This window comes from Phyllobates terribilis, unplaced genomic scaffold (assembly GCF_046119375.1).
Source record: "Phyllobates terribilis strain yellow unplaced genomic scaffold, ASM4611937v1 Scaffold_11__3_contigs__length_659146591, whole genome shotgun sequence".
NCBI lineage: Eukaryota > Metazoa > Chordata > Amphibia > Anura > Dendrobatidae > Phyllobates > Phyllobates terribilis.
Window position 1 is genome coordinate 587,740,657 of NW_027362771.1, and position 24,536 is coordinate 587,765,192.

Here is a 24,536-nt window from a genome sequence, read left to right on the forward strand (position 1 = left end):
TCGCAGCCGGCGGCTGCGACCAATCAGCGAATTGTATTAGTGAGGACCGGGGAGCGGCGCTGCGGGAGATGACCGGCTGCTCGCAGCAGAAGTATCCCGACCTGCGGCGCCGCTACCCGGTCCTCCCTTCACACTTGCCGTCGGGAGATCAGTGGCCTAGCCGCTGATCTCCCGACGGTAGCCGCATGGAGGTCAGCGGCACCGCCGGTCGGGGTACTTCAGCTGCATCGCCGCTGACCACTGTGAAGAGCGGTGTTGGCGTCGGCAGCGACCAATCAGCTATATTGGTGCCAAATTTAAACACCGTTGTGCTGATTGGTTGTGGCCTCCGGCCGCGACCAATCAGCGATATTGGTGCCAACTTTAAACACCGCTCTTCACAGAGGTCAGCGGCGATGCCGCCGAAGTACCCCGACCGGCGGCGCCGCTGACCTCCATGCGGCTACCGTCGGGAGATCAGCGGCTAGGGCCACTGATCTCCCGACAGCAAGTGTGAAGGGAGGACCGGGGAGCGGCGCCGCCGGTCGGGATACTTCGGCTGCGAGCAGCCGGTCATCTCCCGCAGCGCCGCTTCTCACTAATACAATTCGCTGATTGGTCGTGGCCGCCGGCTGCAACTAATCAGCGATATTGGCGCCAAATTTAAACACCGCTGTGCTGATTGTTCGCGGCCGCCAGCCGCGACCAATCAGCGATATTGGCGCCAAATTTAAACACCGCTGTGCTGATTGGCACAGAGCGGTGTTTAGACTTGGCGCCAATATAGCTGATTGGTCGCGGCCGTCAGGTGCGACCAATCAGCGTCGTATTAGTGTGGGCCCGGGAGCGGCGCTGCTTGTGCGGGTACTGGGAGATGACCGGCTGCTCGCAGCAGAAGCGTCCCGACCGGCGGCGCCGCCGCTCCCCGGTCCTCCCTTCACACTTACCGTCGGGAGATCAGCGGTCCTAGCCGCTGATCTCCAGACGGTAGCCGCATGGAGGTCAGATGAGCCGCTAACGGCCGCCATCTTTTTTCTGAAATCCCTCGTCGCTGATTGGCCGCAGCCGGACCAATCAGCGACGCAGGATTTCCTGGACAGACATACAGACAGACGGGATAAGATAATTATATATATTATATATATATATATTTATCACTGATGTATTTCTATCTATCTGTATATCTATTTTATCTAATCTATTCTGACGGTTCAGGCTGTGAATTTACTGTACTTGGCTGATGAAATGTCGGGTTTTCTTTGAGATGTCTGCATAAAAATCAGACGGCATACACATGGTCCGTGTGCAATTTTTTTCTTGCACCCATTGCCTTGCATTGGCGAGTCTCGTCCAATATACGCAACCACTGGCAGCATGCTGTGATTTTTTTCTCATCCAGATTCTAGGTGAGAAAAATAATTGCAGATGAGCACAGAATCTTTGAATAACATTAGTCAGAGTGAAATCCGATATTTTATTGAATTGCACTCTTATGATTTATACGCAGATGAGAACGAGCCCTTAGGATTCGGCTCTGCTTATCGATTTCAGCGATCATCATGTGATCTGCATACTTGAGGTCACATTCCAATTAAGGTAATCAGTTGCAATTTTTTAATCAAAAAAGCCTTAAAGCCATCCCACCACGACAAGGTGTACCCAATCAGAATGGTCCCTAACCCTGGTAACTCACCTAGCTATGTGCCAGCAGGCCTCAAAATAGACCGAGACAGAGGTGGTCTTGGGCCTAAGTGTGTTTTACACCTTCCTGTGGAAGACTAAACCAACATGGTGCACAGTCCTGACTGCCAGGACCACTCCAGCAGAGGACCACTGCTAAGAAATGTGACACTTAAAAGAGTCCTTCATCTGCTCTGGTGTGTGCTCGGCTGCTATGTGGATGAAACAAAGAGATTATCTATATGAGAAGGAATGGCTGCTGAAGTATTTGCCAGCATTTTGCCACAAGTATGAGCAAAGTGTCAGCATTGTTAGCTTGTTGCTGTAAACAAATTGCCAACCTTGTTAAGGTCTGTTATTTAATTAGTAAAATTCACTTTCACTGTTGCCTGTCAGCATTGCTTTTGCCATTTCTCAGTGAGGAAAAAGCTCTTTCCAATATGGGCTATCACTTAAAGGGGTCACACACACAATCCCTGACATTACTCCAGACTAGTAACAGCAATGGTTAGGAGATTGAATTGATAGCCATGGTAGCCGGAAAAATGACTAGCTTAGGAATGCATGATCACTTATGTGCACTTTGGTCATATATACTTTATCTGGATATGACTGGGCTTATTTTTCGTGGGGTCATATAGAATTTAGTGAACATTGAAAATGCTGAAGATTATTCAGTAAAATAACTCTAATGATTAGCAAATAAAAGCTTTATTGGCACATAAAATATCCAATGAGAACTATAGCAAAATAGACACAAATGTGAGGAGCTTTTATGTTCCTATGTAGCGCAGCCATTAAGCTCCAGAGCATCAGAAAGTTCTTCAAAATCGTCACACTGCCCCCGGTTTTCTTGTTCCTGGCACTCTCTGTCATTTGGCCACCATTCAATCCAGGTGTCTCTTCCAATAATGTAGGAAAAACTAAAAAGAGGAAAGATAAAATATGCAACTAGGTTTCTATCTATAGTACAGTATAAACGGCCCATTACAAGACAGGAAAAGGAGGACTATTACATCCCTACCACATGGCAATGTAGAAAGGACGTCAAGGATGAACACTGACTGCAACAGCAGAATAATGAGTGCAGCCATAGGCGGATTATAATGAGGACGATCTGGGCTACCGCCCGGGGCCTGAGGCTCCGGCAGGGCCCACGGCCAGATCGCCCTCATTATAATGTTTTCTGGAGAGGCAGGGGCAGGGGGACCGCACATTACCATTAGACGCCGGCCGGCCGCATCAGGGAGACAGACACGCCCCCTGCACGCTGTGGCGGTGTCTCCAGGGCTGAGGTCACATAGCAGCTCCTGGAGCTTCTTCACTTCATCCTGCCAGAGAGGAGCTCGTGCATCAGTGGATGGCGGTAAATACGAGGTCGAGGTCGGGCCCTGGGCAGGATGTCTGGAGTTTGATGAGTTCACACGGATCCCTTAGTGTCAGGTCGGTGGCCACTCTGCTGGGGCTCTGTGTGATTTATTGCAGGACCTGACCTTTGCTGCAGATCAGGTCACTCTGGGTCATCGGCTCCAGAGTCACCAGATCTGCAGGAAAATTCAGAGTCCTGCAATAAATCACACTGAACCCCTGCAGAGCGACCACAGACATCAACAGAGCGGATCCTGCACTGACTGATCAACCCTGAATCTACAGGACGTCACATACTATACTGCTCCATATATGATATGTGAGGTCCTGTAGGCAGGTCCAAGTGTGATCAGTACAGTGTATACCCATGTACAAAAAATGTCATCCAGTATATCGATTACTGTATGGTATACTGTAGTACAGACATCAGATGGGATATAACAATGTGTATAGCATATAACATCTAATGTCTGTATCACAGTATATCATACTAGCTATTGAACCTGCTCTACGCCCGGGTGGCTACCTTTTTTATTGGTATATGCTCTCCCATCCTGGCCCCGTATCCTGGTATATGCTCCCCCATCCTGGTATATGCTCCCCCATCCTGGTATATGCTCCACCATCCTGGTCCCCCATCCTGGTGTATGCTTCCCCATCCTGGTATATGCTCCCCCATCCTGGTCCCCCATCCTGGTGTATGCTTCCCCATCCTGGTCCCCCATCCTGGTATATGCTCCCTCATCCTGGTGTATGCTCCCCCATCCTGGTGTATGCTCCTTCATCCTGGTCCATGCTTCTCCCCCATTATGGTATATGCTCCCCCATCCTGGTCCATGCTTCTCCCCATCCTGGTATATGCTCTTCCATCCTGGTATATGCTCCCCCATCCTGGTCCATGCTTCTCCCCATCCTGGTATATGCTCTTCCATCCTGGTATATGCTCCCCCATCCTGGTCCATGCTTCCCCCCATTCTGGTATATGCTCCCCCCTCACTCTGGACCATGCTCCACATGTCCGCATAGCGCAATATCTGGTTTCATTTGAATGAATACAAATGTGCAGAGTGTATTCAGCAAAATGGTGCCAAAGTACGCGCATGCGCATACCACGCTGTCCATTTTGTCGAAGACACTGTTCATATTTGTCTTCACTAAAATAGTGCCAGAAATCGGCGCCTGCGCCACACTCCTCCCCTGGCCTCTCCAGAGATGACAGGACCGAACACGTATGTGTTTATGGTGCCGGAGATTGCGGTATATGCTCAGTGCTTATGCATACCGCGATCTCCGGCGCCACACTCCTCATCTCTGTCTGGGATGTGGATGTGTCTTTCTGTCTGTGGCCAGACTGCGCAGGTATTGCGCTTGCACAATCTATAGAGGCTTCTGGCAGAAGGACACATCCCTGATTATACTATAGATACCAGTCATGTATTGTCATATAAACTATACAGGGCCATACCTAGGGGAATCAGGGGGGCATGTGACCTGGGTACAGCCGTCAGGGGGGTGCCTTCAGGCCACCTCATGCGGTGGCCAGAGGTGTCTTCCAGGTAGCTGCATTTTGCATTCGACCATTCTCTGAGCTGGCTGTGGAACCGACAGTCGATCAGAGAAGGGAGCTATGTACAGGCTCATATTGTATATAGGGAGCTATGTGGGTGCTCTTAATGTATATAGGGAGCTATGTGGGGCTCATAATGTATATAGGGAGCTATGTATGGGCTCATACTGTATATAGGGAGCTATGTGGGGGCTCATACTATATATAGGAGGCTATGTGCGGGCTCATTGTATATAGGGGCTATGCGGGATCTCATACTGTATCTAGGGAGCTATGTGGGGGCTCATACTGTATCTAGGGAGCTATGTGCGGGCTCATACTGTATCTAGGGAGCTATGTACGGGCTCATACTGTATCTAGGGAGCTATGTTCGGGCTCATACTATATCTAGGGAGCTATGTGGGGGCTCATACTATATATAGGAGGCTATGTGCGGGCTCATTGTATATAGCGGCTATGCGGGATCTAATACTGTATCTAGGGAGCTATGTGGGGGCTCATACTGTATCTAGGGAGCTATGTGCGGGCTCATACTGTATCTAGGGAGCTATGTGCAGGCTCATACTGTATCTAGGGAGCTATGTTCGGGCTCATACTATATCTAGGGAGCTATGTACGGGCTCATACTGTATCTAGGGAGCTATGTACGGGCTCATACTGTATCTAGGGAGCTATGTGGGGGCTCATACTGAATCTAGGGAGCTATGTGAGGGCTCATACTGTATCTAGAGAGCTATGTGCGGACTCATACTGTATCTAGGGAGTTATGTGGAGGCTCAAACTGTATATAGGGGGCTGTCGGCATACTTATTTCTGCTCAATATTAAGGCTTTGTGCCCATGATGCGTTTAAGCGCTTCCACAGTGGCAAAAACGCTGCAGAAACGCTTAAAAAATGCTTGGTAGAAGGTCTGCCATGTTCCCCAATGATAATCCGCATGTGCTGTGCACATGCTGCGGAAATTTCCGCTGCGGATTATCATTGCGGATAAAAGCGCAGCACTACCAATTATTTTGCGGAAGCGCTGCGTTTATGCCACCATTGACTTGCATTGGAACGCATGGATTACGCATCACTGTATATGTAGATGCGGAATTCACGCGTTCCAATGCGCGGATGGTACCCAGGTCTAGAGGACAGGAGACTCTCCTCCGCACCCGGATACCATAGAACCTGTGAAAAAAAGAATAAAATAAAAAATAAATGTTATATTTACCTTCTGGTGGCCCCCGGTGCGCTCTTCCTCTCATGCCGGCAGTTCGCGATGGACTGAAGGACCTGCGCTGATGTCATAGTCATGTGACGGGTCACGCAACGCTGACATCGGCAGGTCCTTCAGTGTACCGCAATCTCCCGACAAGGGAGAATGGAGAGAAGCAAGACTCCGGGGGCCATCAGAAGGTCAGTATAGATTTATTTTTTATTTTTAAACATTCTTTTCGTCACAGTATATAAATCCATGCCGGTTGCCGGTTGCATGGATTTATATAGTGTGACCAAGTTGTCAAGCACTTTTCCAAGTGATGCTAAAATCGCTTGGAAAGCGCTTGTCAACCCGCATGCGGAAATGCAAGTGAAGAACGCTTCACACCTGCATGTCCCTGGCAGGAAAAACGCATGTACAATCCGCATGTACAATCCACATGTACAATCCACATGTACAATCCGCATGTACAATCCGCATGTACAATCCACATGTACAATCCACATGTACAATCCGCATGTACAATCCGCATGTACAATCCGCCTGTACAATCCGCATGTACAATCCACATGTACAATCCACATGTACAATCCGCATGTACAATCAGCATGTACAATCCGCATGTACAATCCACATGTACAATCCGCATGTACAATCCGCCTGTACAATCCGTATGTACAATCAGCATGTACAATCAGCATGTACAATAAGCATGTGCAATCCGCCTGTACAATCCGCATGTACAATCCGCATGTACAATCAGCATGTACAATCCGCATGTACAATCCGCATGTACAACCCGCATGTACAATCCGCCTGTACAATCCGCATGTACAATCAGCATGTACAATAAGCATGTGCAATCCGCCTGTACAATCCGCCTGTACAATCCGCATGTACAATCCGCCTGTACAATCCGCATGTACAATCCGCATGTACAATCCGCATGTACAATCCGCCTGTACAATCCGCATGTACAATCAGCATGTACAATAAGCATGTGCAATCCGCCTGTACAATCCGCCTGTACAATCCGCATGTACAATTCGCATGTACAATCAGCATGTACAATCCGCATGTACAATCCGCCTGTACAATCCGCATGTACAATCAGCATGTACAATAAGCATGTGCAATCCGCCTGTACAATCCGCATGTACAATCCGCATGTACAATCCGCATGTACAATCCGCATGTACAATCCGCATGTGTTTTTTCTGCCAGGGAGATGCAGAAACACTCAGGAAAAATCCGGAGCATTTCTGCATCGTGGGCACATAGTCTGAGTCATACAATTAATATATATTTTTATTATTTTGTTAATATTATTAATATTGAGCAGAATTAATTTCAGCCTATTGATTCACCTTCCACAACAGTCATGGTCTCTCATGTGGCCCTTCAAGGAAATTAATCTCCCACCGCGACTCTACTATATATAGCGCTATGTTATAGGGCTGTGTACATAATGGAAAAAAATTCTATAATTTTCCGTCTACACATGTCACCAAAGCATCTGTGTTAGTCACATGACCTATCACATGATCTATCAAAGGGGATCATGTGACATGTCACGTGATACATCGGGTACCTGTGGGGGGGCCCACACCTTCTAAACTGCCAGGGGCCCTGGCTACTCTTAATCCACCCCTGAGTGCAGCTCTGGAGTATAATACAGGATGTAACTCAGGATCAGTAATGTATGTACACAGTGACTGCACCAGCAGAATAGTGAGTGCAGCTCTGGAGTATAATACAGAATGTAACTCAGGATCAGTAATGTAATGTATGTACACAGTGACTGCACCAGCAGAATAGTGAGTGCAGCTCTGGAGTATAATACAGGATGTAACCCAGGATCAGTAATGTAATGTATGTACACAGTGACTGCACCAGCAGAATAGTGAGTGCAGCTCTGGAGTATAGTACAGGATGTAACTCAGGATCAGTAATGTAATGTATGTACACAGTGACTGCACCAGCAGAATAGTAAGTGCAGCTCTGGAGTATAATACAGGATGTAACTCAGGATCAGTAATGTAATATATGTACACAGTGACTGCACCAGCAGAATAGTGAGTGCAGCTCTGGAGTATAGTACAGGATGTAACTCAGGATCAGTAATGTAATGTATGTACACAGTGACTGCACCAGCAGAATAGTAAGTGCAGCTCTGGAGTATAATACAGGATGTAACTCAGGATCAGTAATGTAATGTATGTACACAGTGACTGCACCAGCAGAATAGTGAGTGCAGCTCTGGAGTATAATACAGGATGTAACTCAGGATCAGTACAGGATAAGTAATGTAATGTATGTACACAGTGACTGCACCAGCAGAATAGTGAGTGCAGCTCTGGAGTATAATACAGGATGTAACTCAGGATCAGTAATGTAATGTATATACACAGTGACTACACCAGCAGAATAGTGAGTGCAGCTCTGGGGTATAATACAGGATGTAACTCAGGATCAGTACAGGATCAGTAATGTAATGTATGTACACAGTGACAGACCAGCAGAATAGTGAGTGCAGCTCTGGAGTATAATACAGGATGTAACTCAGGATCAGTAATGTAATGTATGTACACAGTGACTGCACCAGCAGAATAGTAAGTGCAGCTCTGGAGTATAATACAGGATGTAACTCAGGATCAGTAATGTAATGTATGTACACAGTGACTGCACCAGCAGAATAGTGAGTGCAGCTCTGGAGTATAATACAGGATGTAACTCAGGATCAGTAATGTAATGTATGTACACAGTGACTGCACCAGCAGAATAGTGAGTGCAGCTCTGGAGTATAATACAGGATGTAACTCAGGATCAGTAATGTAATGTATGTACACAGTGACTGCACCAGCAGAATAGTAAGTACAGCTCTGGAGTATAATACAGGATGTAACTCAGGATCAGTAATGTAATGTATGTACACAGTGACTCCACCAGCAGAATAGTGAGTGCAGCTCTGGAGTATAATACAGGATGTAACTCAGGATCAGTAATGTAATGTATGTACACAGTGACTGCACCAGCAGAATAGTGAGTGCAGCTCTGGAGTATAATACAGGATGTAACTCAGGATAAGTTTGTGTAGAATAAAGTTATACATAAATTGGCCAGAATTAAAGAAAATAAACACAAGAAAAGTTTAAAAGTAAAAACCATGTCTCCATTAAATGCCCCCACTGTATGTATGCCGCCTGCTCTGGCTGACGGGCTACAAATAACCCTTCTCCGCTTGCGGACGCTAAACAGCGGCGTGTGCACAGATTGTCACTGTATCTATGGTCTACAGTGTCTCATATGTTAATAAGCCCTAATACGGGTGATTCTATAATATAATGAATATATTGATTATGTCACTCACCCAGCAGGTTGGTCCCAAAGGTCAATTCTTACTCCCCATATCAGGTAATCGCGCCCTTTCTTCAGATCTAATGCTTTGCGGCACTTTATATGGCTGATAAAATTCTTCCGTTTGTTCAGAACATTTACGTCTGTACCTATTAACGAGACAAAAGATGGAAAATAAAACTCCAACAGATTGGAGGCAGAAGTATATACGACGAATGCCACAGATGTAACTTATTGGTGTCACCTGTAGACGTGAGAATGAGCAGCAGCACCAAACACAGCGGTGACTCCTGGGCCCTAAATCAACATTTCCTACAGGGCCCCCAACGTCCATGGGGTTTTAATAATAATGCTCTACTCATATGGGTCAAATGTCCGGGAGCGACCCATGCACGGACTATAGTTGTGCCCCTGCACAATCACAGGCAGGGGTACATCATAGATGCTTTGTTCTGCTTATTAAGGGGGGTCCAAAGATTTAGGTCACAGCCGATCACACAACCATAACTGGGACTGTGGAATCTAAAGCCCCCCATACACATTAGACCAACGACATCTGAACCTGCCGATAACAGTGGGCTCGGCTGATAATCTTAAGTGTACTTCCCGGTAATCCCTCGAGAACTTATATCAAGGCAGATAGGGATCTAGCATGTCCGATTTCATTCTGACTATTCTTTTCTGTTCTCGGAGAGATAAGCTGCCGCCAGAGGAATCTGGCAGTGGCTCTTTTGTAAAGAGCGAGAAGGAACACTTCTGTGTATGGCGGAGTCAGGAGAGAATCTGTCAGCTATCTATTCCTTATGGGCCCCCTCAGACATTTGACAGATGAAGAAGGCTTTCTGTGTTACACAATTGGCTCCTTCGAGATTACATGGATAGGTTACTATGGCAGTGAGGGGGATGTCATAATGGCAGCCATCTTAGTCCAGAGGCCCTGCCTCTGGTTTTACACTAGAAAGTCTAATACATTGCCATACAAATGTATTGCAGTATATTGTATTAGTGTTATGTATCGTGATTCGAACCCTTGAGCCTGTGGTTTGTGGTCGGCTTCTCTGTCCACCGAGCCCCAGCAGATACACCTTTTCTTTGGGTGTTCAATTTCTGTTACCCTAAAAAGACTGCAGCAAGGATAAGAGGTGTTTTCATTTACTCATTTGTCTGCCCTATCACCTTTTGGGTGCGGCTTTATATACTTTCCCCCTGCTGGTATTTCCTGCTGGTGATAGTCTCATTTGAATGTCCAGCCATACTGCTGTAATATAAGCCAGTCAATGAAAGACCAGCTAGGGTTTATCTCTCTGCTGATTATGTTCTTTACCCTGCACCTATCCTGTGTTTCTTTTTAGGAAGTAGGCGGCATATTCTCTAACAGTACGTACTTAATCCTTTATTTTGTATTTCATGATTTGTTTTACTCACTCTGGGATCTTTTTCTATTTCAACACACTTTCCCTTCTGTAGGCAATTTGCACTCTGCTCTTTAGTAGGAACATGAAGCTCTCGACAGCCTTTCAGGCAGCATAGGGCCGAGTTGTCATTGTCTAGTCTGTGGTTAGGGCTATCTCAGCTCACGCGGGAACCACTAGGGACTATGGGGTTGGGATCTCTAGTCAATACAGGAACCGGCAGGGACAGTTGCAGTTTTTAGCATGGTACCTATTTTCCCGAGTGATTTGCTGCACTATCATAACAATTAGCAATCAAAATGTGTAATGGTTTAGACCCTAACAGGACCCCAAAAAAGTGAAAAAGAATTAAAACATTAACTCCTTCACGACATATAACATACATTTACGTGATATGCCAGCTTCCTGTCTTTGATGCGGGCTCGCACACAGAGACCGCATGTTTCCCGACAGATGATGGCTGACATGAAGAGGTTGTCCACTACTATACATAATGCCCCCATCGATTTACAGAGTGGATGGAAGTGTTTTTGTAATTACAAAAAAGTGAGAAAAAAAACACAAAAGTTCAAATTCCTTTTGCCCCATTAAAAACAAATAAAAATAAAAATACACATATTTGGTATTGCTGCATTTGTAAAAGTCCGATCTACCAAAATATAAAATAAATGAATCCAATCAGTAAATGTCATAACGAGAAAAAAATCTAGAAATGGCAGAATTAAGTTTTTTTCCAATAAAATGCAATAAAGGGCTATAAAATGATCGTATCTACCCCAAAATGGTATCAGTAGAAACATCAGCTCGGGGCGCAAAAATACCCCTCAAGCGGCCTCAGATCTCGAAAAATGTTGAAGCTGCGAGTTTCGGAAAATGGCGACATAAGCAAAATTTTTTTTTTCTTTACAAATTTCCGAATTTTTTTTACCACTTGAATTAAAAAAAGCAACCTATACCTGTTTTGTATCTGCGTAAATGTAATGACCTGGACAATGATATTGCCAGGTCAGTTGTATAGTGCACATGCTAATAAACAAACAAAACAATTGTGAAATTGCACTTTTTGCTTGAAATTGCATTTTTTTCCTGCTTTTCAGTGCATCACATAATAAAATGAATGATGTGATTCAAGAGTACAACTCGTCCTGCAGCAAACAAGCCCTCATACGGCTATGTGGATGGAAAAATAATATAAAAAATGTCATGTCCCAAAATGGTAAAGTGTCAGCTCTTTCTACCTATAAACTGGGAATCTCTAGTGACAGAAAAATAAAAAATTTCCATCTGTCAGATTTAAAAGAAGTAATAATAAAAAAAAGTAAAGTTAAAAGTTAAGTTTTTTGTTAAAAAGTATTTTTCATAGGAAAAAGCAAAATTGTTACCATAATCCATCTGACCCAAAGAATAAGGCTATGTGCACACTGTGCGTTTTTGATGCGTTTTCGCTGCGTTTTTTTCTGTGCATAAATGGACCAAAAACACTAGGTAATCCGTCTGCCAGCTAATGCAATGACAATCCTGATGTGCTGTGCACATGATCTGGAATGTTCCGCTCCGGATTGACATTGCGTTTAAATCCGCAGCATGTCCATTCTGTAGCGTTTCCCGTCCATTGAGGTCAATTGAACCGCAGCAAACCCACAGGTATAAATATATCTGCGGATTTGCTGTATATTTGACTGACTCAATTCAAGTCAATGAGTCAAATACACCGCAAAAATGACACAAAAATGCACAAAAGAATGGTACCCGGGTCGAGGAAGAAGACTACTCCTCCCATCAGCTGATCACCACTCCCACTGATAACAGCGAGAGCGGCACGGCTGAGTGGAGAAGTAGTCTCCTCAGCCAAGCTGGCTTCTGTGCGTGGTGTTAAAAAATAAAAAAAAGTAAAAATCTACATTAAAATAACAAACACCTTATTCTCACCTGTCTGCCGTCCTCCCGATGTCCCCCGGCGACCTGATCACCCAGCAGCTGGCAATACACTGATGGGCTCGCTCCCAGCAGTATACATCGCTGCTGCCTGGACTGAGTTCACTGGAGTTCATCCGCTGGAGATCAGCTGAGAGCTCCGGGACCTCACTTTACAGCGCGGGAGCTGTGTGGGATTATTCCCATGCAACACTGATACTGTAAATGAGGTCACCAGAGGTGATCAGATGATCTTCAGCTGATGAACTCAGGTGAACTCAGCCTGCAGCACAGCGATGTACACAGACAGGAGTGATTACACTCCTGTCAATGTATAGTGCTGTCTGTGTAAGTGATTGATGTAGCTGCTGTAGAAGTGACCCAGATCGCCGTGGGACACTCGGATTATGTCATGACGGCGGACAGGTGAGGGATATGGTTGTTTTTTTATTTTTGTTTTTTTTACAGGAGACGAGGGATTCGGTGAATAGGCGAATAATAAATTATTAAAACCGTGTGTCATTTTATTTCAATAAAAGACTTTATTCTGGTCATGTCTTTATTGAAAAAGCATTGTAAACCTTTCTATGTCAGTCGCCAATACAAAGCTGACATGAACCCCAACCTTTTTACCCACTCGCCGCCGTTACACGGCAGTGGGAAGAGCGAGGCTAAGCGCCAGATTTGGCGCATCTTATGCACCGTTTCTGGGACTGCTGAGAGCTAATATTATTAGCTGCGTAGGGGGCCAGGATCCATGGCCCCTTCACTGGCTATTGATATAAGCCCGCAGTTGTCTGTTTAGCCTTTGCTGGTTAGATTTTATAAGGGGATCCTAAGTCAATTTTTTCTGGGGTCCCCCTGTAATCAAGCCAGTAAAGGCAAAGCAAACAGCTGTTAGCTGTTATTAATAGCCAGGGAACATTTTTGGCTAATGGCCCCTTACTCGGCTACTAATATTAGCTCCCAGTGGTCAGCTTTCCCTCTGCTGGTTATGAAAATGACTCAGGAGCCCACAGCATTTTTTTTCAATTTTATGTTATGTGCCCACGATCCGGACGTAGCAGCGCTTTGGACACAGCATATTTTTGCTGCATCCAAAACGCTGCATTCTATTGAACTCAGGTAAATCCGTATTTGTTCACTGAACCATGTGGATTTACCGCATTCAATACATTCTAGTGGTCAAATTTCTGTTGCGGAGACTAGTGATTCCACAAGAGAAATTGACATGCTGTGGTCCTGAATGACACGCCACATGTCAGTGTCCATGGGTGATCCACAACCTCAGATGCACGCATAGTGGACATACACTATACTGTAACATCTGGATGCTGCGGGTTCAATGCTGTATAAACACGCAGCTTCAAACCTGCAGCGGCTCCTCATCATTGCCAAATACCCAAACGCACCCACAGCCACCCGCAGCATGTCAATTTCTGCAGATTTTGACCGATTGAAGTGTCATTACATGCAGTGAATGAATTGACAACAAAAGTGAAGCATTAGAACACAATGTTTTGGACGCAGTGAAAATATGCTGCATCCAAAGCGCTGCTGGTTGCTGATTGTGGGGACATAGCAGCTAAACAAACAGATGTGAGCTGTTATTAATAGCCAGGTAACATGTTTGCCTAATGGCACCTTCCTATGCTAAAAATAGCAGCTCTCAGCTGCCCAAAAAATTACATGAATGAGAATGCTAATGAGATTGGGTTTAGCTGAAACCTAGCCATTTTGTTTAGTGATAACAAGGTGTCAATCAGACACTTTCATTACTAAACCTTATTAAAGTAAAGTAAAGAGTTAAATAAACACACACACAGAGCAAAACACTTTATTTGAAATACAACAGACACATTCTTTAATCATTTAATTTAACCAACATACTCACCCCAGGTCTGACGGCAATCCAAGGCTTAAAACGATGTCCCACATTTCTTTTTTCAAATATCTTTATTTAGCTCCAAAAAACAATCATTGATGTACAGAAACGCATTAAAAAACGCATCAAAATTCAGGGCAAAACACATATTTTTCCTGCAGCATTTTTCCTGCCAAGAGATGCAGAAATGCTGCAGAAATTTCTGCAATCAAATCCTGATTGTGCGTGCATATCCTAAAGGTAAAGAGATTAAAGAACAATAATATTACTCAATATTACCTTCCTTAATGACGCTGATTATCGTCATCACGTAATTATCATAGTTGTCATTCTCTTGTATTTCTTCCAGCCGCGTCTTGTAAACTATAGCAGGAAATAACATAGAAAGATATAATGGATGGTTAGTGAGCGCCTCGGCATTTATTCCAGCAAGTAGCAAACTGGCGACTCAGACGTGTGCGCCCCTCACCATAGTCCACTCCTGGGGCACATGCCCGCTCGTATCGTCCTTGAGCATTTATTCTCCCTTCCAGCTGTTGCTGCAAGAAACAATTCTCTAAAAGACAAAATACAAAAAAAAATCAATTTCAAAAGGTTTTAAAGTCAACCGACAAAAATTAGATTTTCGTCTACCTCAAAGCCCATCCGTCCTGTGCTCCTGAATGCCTCTGTGTACTAATCAATGCAAGTCTTGTTCTTATAATCTCAGTACTTTGTGCTGTTCTAAGTTTTTGTGGACAGTTCTTTTGATTTGTCTATCAAGCAGAGTAAGTATTGACAGCAGAGAGTGACTACAAGTCTTGTCCAGTTCCTGAATGATGGCTATTCTTTGGATCAATGGTGAACCTGGTGGCTAGATCGTCATTGATTGAAGTTACGACCACTCAGACTGACGTTGTGTAGGTTATACAGCATTTAGTCCAACACTACTGAATAGAGATGAGCCGATCTTTTGAAACTTGAATTCACTGTTTTCGCTGAGTTTTCCCCAAAAATTTCATTTGCCGAGAGGACCCCACTGACCATAAGAGTTTACACTCTACAGTAGAGATAGAGGACCCCACTGATCATAAGAGCTTACACTCTACAGGCAGAGAGGACACTGACCATATGAGCTTCCACTCTACAGGAGAGAGAGGACACTGATCATAAGAGCTTACACTCTACAGGAGAGAGAGGACCCCACTGACCATAAGCGCTTACACTCTACAGAAGAGAGAGGACCCCGCTGACCATAAGAGCTTACACTGTACAGGAGAGAGAGAGGACCCTACTGATCATAAGAACTTACACTCTACAGGAGAGAGAGGAGCTCACTGATCATTATAGCTTACACTCTACAGGAGAGAGAAAGTACCCCACTGACCATAAGAGCTTACACTCTACACGAGAGTGAGGACCCCTCTGACCATAAGCGCTTACACTCTACAGAAGAGAGAGGACCCCGCTGACCATAAGAGCTTACACTCTACAGGAGAGAGAGAGGACCCTACTGATCATAAGAGCTTACACTCTACAGGAGAGAGAGAGGACCCCACTGACATTAAGAGCTTACACTCTACAGGAGAGGGAGGACACTGATCATATGAGCTTCCACTCTACAGGAGAGAGAGGACACTGACCATAAGAGCTTCCACTCTACAGGAGAGAGAGGACACTGACCATAAGAGCTCCCACTCTACAGGAGAGAGAGAGGACACTGATCATAAGAGCTTACACTCTACAAGAGAGAGAGGACCCCACTGATCATAAGAGCTTACACTCTACAGGAGAGAGAGGACTCTGCTGATCATAAGAGCTTACACTCTACAGGCGAAAAAGAGAGGACCCCACTGATCATAAGAGCTTACACTCTACAGGAGAGAGAGGACCCAACTGATCATAAGAGCTTACACTGTACAGGAAAGAGAGGACCCCACTGATCATAAGAGCTTACACTCAACAGGAGAGAGAGAGGAGACTCTGCTGAGCATAAGAGCTTACACTCTACAGGAGAGAGAGGACCCAACTGATCATAAAAGCTTACACTGTACAGGAAAGAGAGGACCCCACTGATCATAAGAGCTTACACTCAACAGGAGAGAGAGAGGAGACTCTGCTGAGCATAAGAGCTTACACTCTACAGGAGAGAGAGGACCCAACTGATCATAAGAGCTTACACTGTACAGGAAAGAGAGGACCTCACTGATCATAAGAGCTTACACTCAACAGGAGAGAGAGAGGAGACTCTGCTGAGCATAACAGCTTACACTCTACAGGAGAGAGAGGACACTGATCATAAGAGCTTACACTCTACAGGAGGGAGAGGACCCCACTGATCAGAAGAGCTTACACCCTACAGGAGAGAGAGAGGACCCCACTGATCATAAGAGCTTACACTCTACAGAAGACAGAGAGGACCCCACTGATCATAAGAGCTTACACTCTACAGAAGACAGAGAGGACCCCACTGATCATAAGAGCTTACACTCTACAGGAGAGAGAGAGGACCCCACTGATCATAAGAGCTTACACTCTACAGGAGAGAGAGAGGACCCCACTGATCATAAGAGCTTACACTCTACAGGAGAGAGCCTTACCCAGTAACTCTGGAGATGGATAATGACTCATACAAGCTGTGCTCCACTGGGAACTGCTAAGCTGTTATGGCCCAAATATTGTCCACCACTGTACAAGGTGTGATGATCTCCTAGATGTCGTAGCTGCAGGGCATAATGGACACTTGGCTACATAAAAAGACATTGGCCCACTTTCTGATGCCTCACCAGTTTGGGAATTGGTGGTGAGTTAGTTCTATTTTGCAAACCGCGAATCGAATCTCACATATTTGACTTTGTGTGAAACCGCGAATTTCCGAAAATTCAGCTCAATATCAATTCTCTGTAGATCGATCCGCTCTTCTCTACTGCCGGACTTTATTTCGGTATGTCACCGTCACTTACATGTTTTCTTTTCTTTTTTTCATACACATGAATTCCATATTTTACTATCAGTAACACACAGTAAATCTCAATAATGAACCATTGGACGATTCATACAATTCACAGGGGATGTCCATCCGATACCATGATGTGAATATACCTCATTTACTGTATGTAGAATTTTACTCTCTTTAACCTTTGCTTCTGTTGTGACTTATCTTGTACATTAGCTGTTCGGGGACTTACCCTCCGCACACCGGCACACATCATTTTGACAGATTTTGCCCAATAACTTGCTGTTCTTATCCACATGGTAAAATTTAGTGCAGCGGTTTTCTACAAAGGGGAGAAAGGTAAAATATAAATTATACACATACACAGTATATAACACTCACATCTCAGTGATTGTCCGTTTGCCTTCTTTAACCTCATGTCCTTTCTTTATCTGAAACTGAAATGTTCTTTTCTGAAATTGAGCTTCTTAAGTTTTTCTTATAAGTGACCTCAACTTTCTATTACTTCTCAGTGTGTGTCACTGCCATAACTACAGGGGGAGCACTCCGGTTATTTTGGTCTTAAATTTGATTCAGATCTTTCTTTCAGTCCATTTATCCAATCACTTTGGACGCTCTTGTCAATTGCACCCTAAAAACATTACAAGAAACTTCCTTTTTCTTACCACAACAAAAACTCCTTGATCGGACTCATTCTTATCTTGATTATTATACTGCACTTCTAAGAAGTCTCCCCTTTTGTAAACTCTCCCTCTCAAATCTGAGTCGGATTTCTGTCCAGCTGCTACACCGATGCCTCCTCTTGTGCTTTTTCTAATATGGCTGCTACAGAATACACTATAGACTTATCACTCTCACCGGCACAGTTCTGCACCACCCTACATCTCCTCAGTTATCTCTGTCTACCTTCTTACTCATACTTGAAAAACCATCTGGTGACTAGTCGAAAAGGCCGGTCCCCTGCGACTTCTCACCACCTGCTGCAAATGACTGACTCTCCCTATGAATGTACGTAGAGAGGGATCCGTCACTCACGAGGAGCGGGCAAAGAGAAGCTGCTAACGATTCGCCTTTCAGACTAGTCTTCTATGTGGCTTGATCATTTTAAACCATGTTTTATACTAAAACATTTTAGATTCAAACATGCATGGCGGAAGTCATGCAGCCAGTGTCTGATACAGGCTGTTCAAGGTTCCTTTTAGGCAATCTCTAAAAGCACTAATTTCAGAAATTTCAGTAATTGTCACTATGCTGTTGTCTGACAACCCGGAACCAGGGGCTCCTACCCTGTCCCTAGCACAATGGGTGCCCTATCTATCCCTGTCCCCCAGGTTACTTCTAATGGTGAAGATGGTGGGGCCACATACCTTGTTGTTCTCCTGAATAAGCGCTTATCTGTTCCCTCCCCCACCCAGGAAAGTGGGGAGGAATAGTGTATGTAAATACACCAACCAGACAAACAAGGGAGGACCTACAGGGATAATATAAAATACCAAACACACAAAATATGCACTCACAGACAACAGAGGGAAAACACAGAAGGGATTAGGAAGATAAACAAAAATAGAAGAGGATGGGACTATGTACACAACCAAAACACCAAGCAACAGTCACAGATGAACGCTTCTTAAACATGTCTATCGAACACTGAATCCTCTACTCCTCACCAGGCAGTACAAGACTTAACACTAGCAATCAAGATTGTCATAACAGAGACAATATAGGAGAGGGGAGTGGCTAATGCTGCACAGCTGAGAACATCCAGAAGGAAGCTACAGAGACTCAAAGCTGAGCAGATTAACTCATGCACTGCTGAAAGAAACTAGCACCATTTAATAAGGGGGGAGAAGTGCTTCTACTCAATGCAGGAGTACGCGAACTCAGACGCTGCGGTCTTCTGACTCCTCTCTGTCACTGTAAACCTGGGACAGTAATCTAATTACTCTCTATTTCCTTTTTCTTTACTTAACGGGAATATATCAGCAGGTTATTTTTGCTATGTAATGTAACAGCAACAACATGAGGTAGGGAGAGAGACTCTGATTCTAGTAATGTACCACTTAGTTCACTGGGTGCAGCAGTTGTAACAGAACCATAGCTTTCTCTGCTGCAGATCTAGCAGCTCTCAGAATGCTGAGCTGTGTATAACCCTACCCACACCACTGATTGTATAGTTATATAAAGCTGCTAATCAGTGCTGGGGGCACTAGCGATAATCTCCTGTTGATAAAACGCTGATTCTATTGAAACAGCAAAACACAGCCCAGTAAGTGACACATCATGGCTGTCTTCCCCTTCATCATGATGCTCTCAGATTACTTACCGAAAATCTGCTGACAGATTCCCTTTAAAACCAGGTCACTTTTTTCAACAGCTTCCCACACACACTCCATGCACTTCGTAACACTTCATATTAGAGTAGCAACACGTTTTGAGGCTTACAACCATTTTGCTGAGGACCAGGAAAGGGGTTGAAATAATTATGGTCAATTAGCCATTTTACTTGCCGTCCAATTCTATCTGGCCTGTTTTATGTTCTCTTTGGGCATCTTTACTCTGCACTGCAGTTTCCGTGGTCGAGTAGCTTCTGATGACACAATATGAGTTGTGATGTCGGAGGTCTACTAACCAGAATCCTGGGCAAAGAGTGAAAATACCCAAAGAGGATGTTGTGTGCTGAATCAAAGAGGCTGAACATAGCCAAGAGCCAGCCAAGGGGCAGCAGCCAGCCAAGGGGCAGCAGCTGGACGGGTGAGCCGAAATGTGCTTGTTAATTTTCTTTTTTAACACCCTGTATTTATTATTATTTCTGGGGTCATCACTACTTCATATATGTACATACTTATAGCTGGTGACCACTTCATGCAGCTTTCCATATACTGCTTTATTTATTGTAAAAGATGGCTGGACCACACAACACCAGAACTTTTTATATCTTTTTGTAATTCCCATTTTGTCACAGATTGTAAACTCTAAACTCTAAGTCTTCTTTGTCACCTACCAGGGGTGTAATAGTCGTAGACAGTGACAGATGCCGGTTGAATGAGGCCAACTTTAAAGATCTGTTTAGTGGTGAACTTGATGCATTCCTCACGTTTATGTGAAATCTGTCCACAATAAGAGAAAAGTTAGTAGATCATTTAACAATGAATGAAAATGAACCGATATTGAGTTCTTTTTCTTGATCAATACTACATATATCAGATTTTCTAGGATCATCACTGCTAAACACAAAGATCACTGACTTGACCAAGTTGTTTTAACCCTTCGTAACCCTGGGATTTTCCGTTTCTGCATTTTCATTTTTTGCTCCCCTTGTTCCCAAAGCCATAGCGTTTTTATTCTTTGGTCAATATGGCCGTGTGAGGGCTTTTTTTTTGCGGGACGAGTTGTACTTTTCAACACCATTGCTAGTTTTACCATATTGTGTATGGGAAAACGGGAAAAAAATTCCATGTGTGGTGAAATTGCAAAAAAAGTACAATACCACAGATGTTTTTTGTAATTTTTTTTACCACGTTCACTGAATGCTAAAACTGACCTGCTATTCTTATTCTACAGGTTATTACGAGTTCGTAGACGCCAAACATGTATAGGTTATTTTTTATTTAAGTGGTGAAAAAAAATTCCAAAATTTGGTAAAAAAAAAAAAATGGCGCAAGTTTCCAAGACCTGTAGCGTCTCCATTTTTCGCGATATGGGGCCGGGTGAGGGCTTATTTTTTGCACACCGAGCTGAAGTTTTTATTGATACCATTTTGGGGTAGATATGATGTTTTGATCGCCCGTTATTGCATTTTATTGCAATGTTGCAGCGACCAAAAAACGTAATTCTGGCGTTTAGAATTTTTTTCTCGTTACGCCGTTAACCGATCGGATTAATACTTTTTTTATATTGATAGATCGGGCGATTCTGAATGCGGCGATACCAAATATGTGTATGTGTGTTTTTTTTTTTTATTATTTTATTTTGAATGGGGCGAAAGGGGGGTGATTTAAACTTTTATATTTTTTTAATATTTTTAAAAACATTTTTTTTCACTTTTTGCTTGCTTCTATAGCCTCCATAGGAGACTAGAAGCAGCAACTGTCCGATCGCCTCTGCTACATACAGGGGATCAGCAGATCCCCTGTATGCAGCAGAAATGGTCCTGTGCTATGAGCGCCGACCACTAGGTGGCTCTCATAGCGACCAGCTCATGACAACCACAGGCGTCTGCTGCAGACCCTGAGTTGTCATGCCTGCCCATCGATGACCCGCGATCACATGACGGGGGTCATCGGTGGGCGGGGTGAGTGACGTACCTCCGGCGCTGTGCTGTTAAATGCCGCTGTCAGAGATTGACAGAGGCATTTAACATGTTAACAGCCGTGGGTGGATCGCGATTCCACCTGCAGCTGTTGCGGGCACATGTCAGCTGTAATAATCAGCTGACATGTGCCTGGTTCAGTGCGGGCTCACCGCCGGAGCCCTCACTGAACCGGGGGATTACAGCCTGTGCGTACTAATACGGCACAGGCTGTAAAGGGGTATCTCATTGCCTTCAGAAGATCTAGAAAAATCGGCATGAAACGTATAACTGTCCACAGACGATTCTGATAATGTACAATGGAAGGTGTATTGGAAAATATTGGCCCATTTTTAACATTTGAAGGCCCATAAGAAATAGACGCCAGCACCAGGTGATTGGCTCTAAATGCAGCTCCAGATTGTCTTCTGCTCTACCTTCGGGGCCATTATTTTTTAATGCTTCCTTCTCATTCATAATGGTTGTTAGTACTTTGGTGAGCTAGTCCGACTCTGTAGGTTGATATTCTTTTACATTGTACAAGTACAGTACAGATCAAAAGTTTGGACACACCTTCTCATTTAAAGATTTTTCTGTATTTTCATGACTATGAAAATTGTACATTCGCACGGAAGGCATCAAAACTATGAATTACCACATGTGGAATAATATACTTAACAAAAAAGTGTGAAACAACTGAAAATATGTCTTATATTCTAGGTTCTTCAGAGTAGCCACCTTTTGCTTTGATGACTGCTTTGCACACTCTTGGCATTCTCTTGATGATCTTCAAGAGGTAGTCACCGGAAATGGTTTTCACTTCACAGGTGTGCCCTGTCACGTTTAATAAGTGGGATTTCTTGCCTTATAAATGGGGTTGGGACCATCAGTTGTGTTGTGCAGAAGTCTGGTGGATACACAGCTGATAGTCCTACTGAATAGACTGTTAGATTGTGTATTATGGCAAGAAAAAAACAGCTAAGTAAAGAAAAACGAGTGGCCATCATTACTTTAAGAAATGAAGGTCAGTCAGTGCGAAAAATTGGGAAAACTTTGAAAGTGTCCCCAAGTGCAGTTGCAAAAACCATCAAGCGCTACAAAGAAACTGACTCACATGAGGACCGCCCCAGGAAAGGAAGACCAAGGAAGACCACCTCTGCATCTGAGGATAAGTTTATCCGAGTCACCAGCCTCAGAAATCGCAGGTTAACAGCAGCTCAGATTAGAGACCAGGTCAATGCCACACGGAGTTACAGCAGCAGACACATCTCTACAACAACTGTTAAGAGGAGACTTTGTGCAGCAGGCCTTCATGGTAAAATAGCTGCTAGGAAACCACTGCTAAGGACAGACAACAAGCAGAAGAGACTTGTTTGGGCTAAAGAACACAAGGAATGGACATTAGACCAGTGGAAATCTGTCCTTTGGTCTGATGAATCCAAATTTGAGATCTTTGGTTCCAACCACTGTGTCTTTGTGCGACGCAGAAAAGGTGAACTGATGGACTCTACATGCCTGGTTCCCACCATGAAGCATGGAGGAGGAGGTATGATGGTGTGGGGGTGCTTTGCTGGTGACACTGTTGGGGATTTATTCAAAATTGAAGGCATACTGAACCAGCATGGCTACCACAGCATATTGCAGCGGCATGCTATTCCATCCGGTTTGTGTTTAGTTGGACCATCATTTATTTTTCAACAGGACAATGACCCCAAACACACCTCCAGGCTGTGTAAGGGCTATTTGATCAAGAAGGAGAGTGATGGGGTGCTACGCCAGATGACCTGGCCTCCACAGTCATCAGACCTGAACCCAATCGAGATGGTTTGGGGTGAGCTGGACCGCAGAGTGAAGGCAAAAGGGCCACCAAGTGCTAAGCATCTCTGGGAACTCCTTCAAGATTGTTGGGAGACCATTTCCAGTGACTACCTCTTGAAGCTCATCAAGAGAATGCCAAGAGTGTGCAATGCAGTCATCAAAGCAAAAGGTGGCTACTTTGAAGAACCTAGAATATAAGACATATTTTCAGTTGTTTCACACTTTTTTCCTAAGTATATAATTCCACATGTGGTAATTCATAGTTTTGATGTCTTCAGTGTGAATGTACAATTTTCATAGTCATGAAAATACAGAAAAATCTTTACATGAGAAGGTGTGTCCAAACTTTTGGTCTGTACTGTACCTGAACCTTTGTGCTGTTTCAAGTGTTTTACATTTATGATTTCGCAATGGTAGTAAGGCAAAGCCTTGAATTTTATCAATTATGGAGATCATCAGCTTAATAAGATCTCATGGTGAAGTAATTCCCAATGCTTGGTCCCGTCCTATCGCGTAACCTCTACTCAAGTATTGAGAATCTCATCTATATTTTGAAGAATGTGTAAAAATATCAGATGTCCATTTCCGAGATCCATTTACATGGTCCGATAAGAACGTGGATTCCTGATTATCAGGTTGTGGAAACAAGTCATCGATCAGCTGCTAAGCAAGAAAATCTCTTGTTCTTTGGCTGATTGGACTATTTACAACGGCATAAAATGATCATTGTCAGGAGCACATCGCCCCGTATAAACAGAGGATGTACTAAAGACTACATGCATGCTGTATGGGCACAAAATGATAGTCTCGTCCTTACACAGTTTGCATTGGCTTGTGTGAACAGTTCTTTAAATGAGCGTCAATCTATTTATATATAGTTCATCAGTGCTCATTTATGGGCAGAAATATGCCCATCTAAATGGACCTTCACATACTTATGTATAAGTTACCCTTAAACCTTAGAGTAGTAGTGCGGTTATGACACTTCATACCTTGTCCAGGTAGATGATGAGTGTTCCCTTATCAGTCGATTCCTTATTAATCTCAAACTTGGAGATATATTTGTCCACTCCCTTCGATAACTGTGTATAAGAAGAATGTAAAATTAGACTTCATTTATAAAGACAAT

At 44.0% G+C, this 24,536-nt stretch overlaps 1 protein-coding gene across 1 annotated transcript in view; it reads right to left on the reverse strand.

Annotated features, from left to right (window-relative positions):
* Positions 1-2,354: 2,354 nt before the first annotated feature.
* C3 (complement C3) overlaps positions 2,355-24,536 on the reverse strand; it is a 73,786-nt gene continuing 51,604 nt past the window's right edge. Inside the window, exons 35-41 of the mRNA XM_073654377.1 lie at positions 24,400-24,489; positions 20,303-20,408; positions 17,534-17,623; positions 14,836-14,922; positions 14,646-14,729; positions 9,169-9,304; positions 2,355-2,582 (exon numbers count right to left, since the gene is read on the reverse strand). Of these exons, the coding sequence (XP_073510478.1) occupies positions 2,441-2,582; positions 9,169-9,304; positions 14,646-14,729; positions 14,836-14,922; positions 17,534-17,623; positions 20,303-20,408; positions 24,400-24,489 (735 nt within the window). The 3' untranslated portion in view covers positions 2,355-2,440. The remainder of the gene's footprint in view (positions 2,583-9,168; positions 9,305-14,645; positions 14,730-14,835; positions 14,923-17,533; positions 17,624-20,302; positions 20,409-24,399; positions 24,490-24,536) is intronic.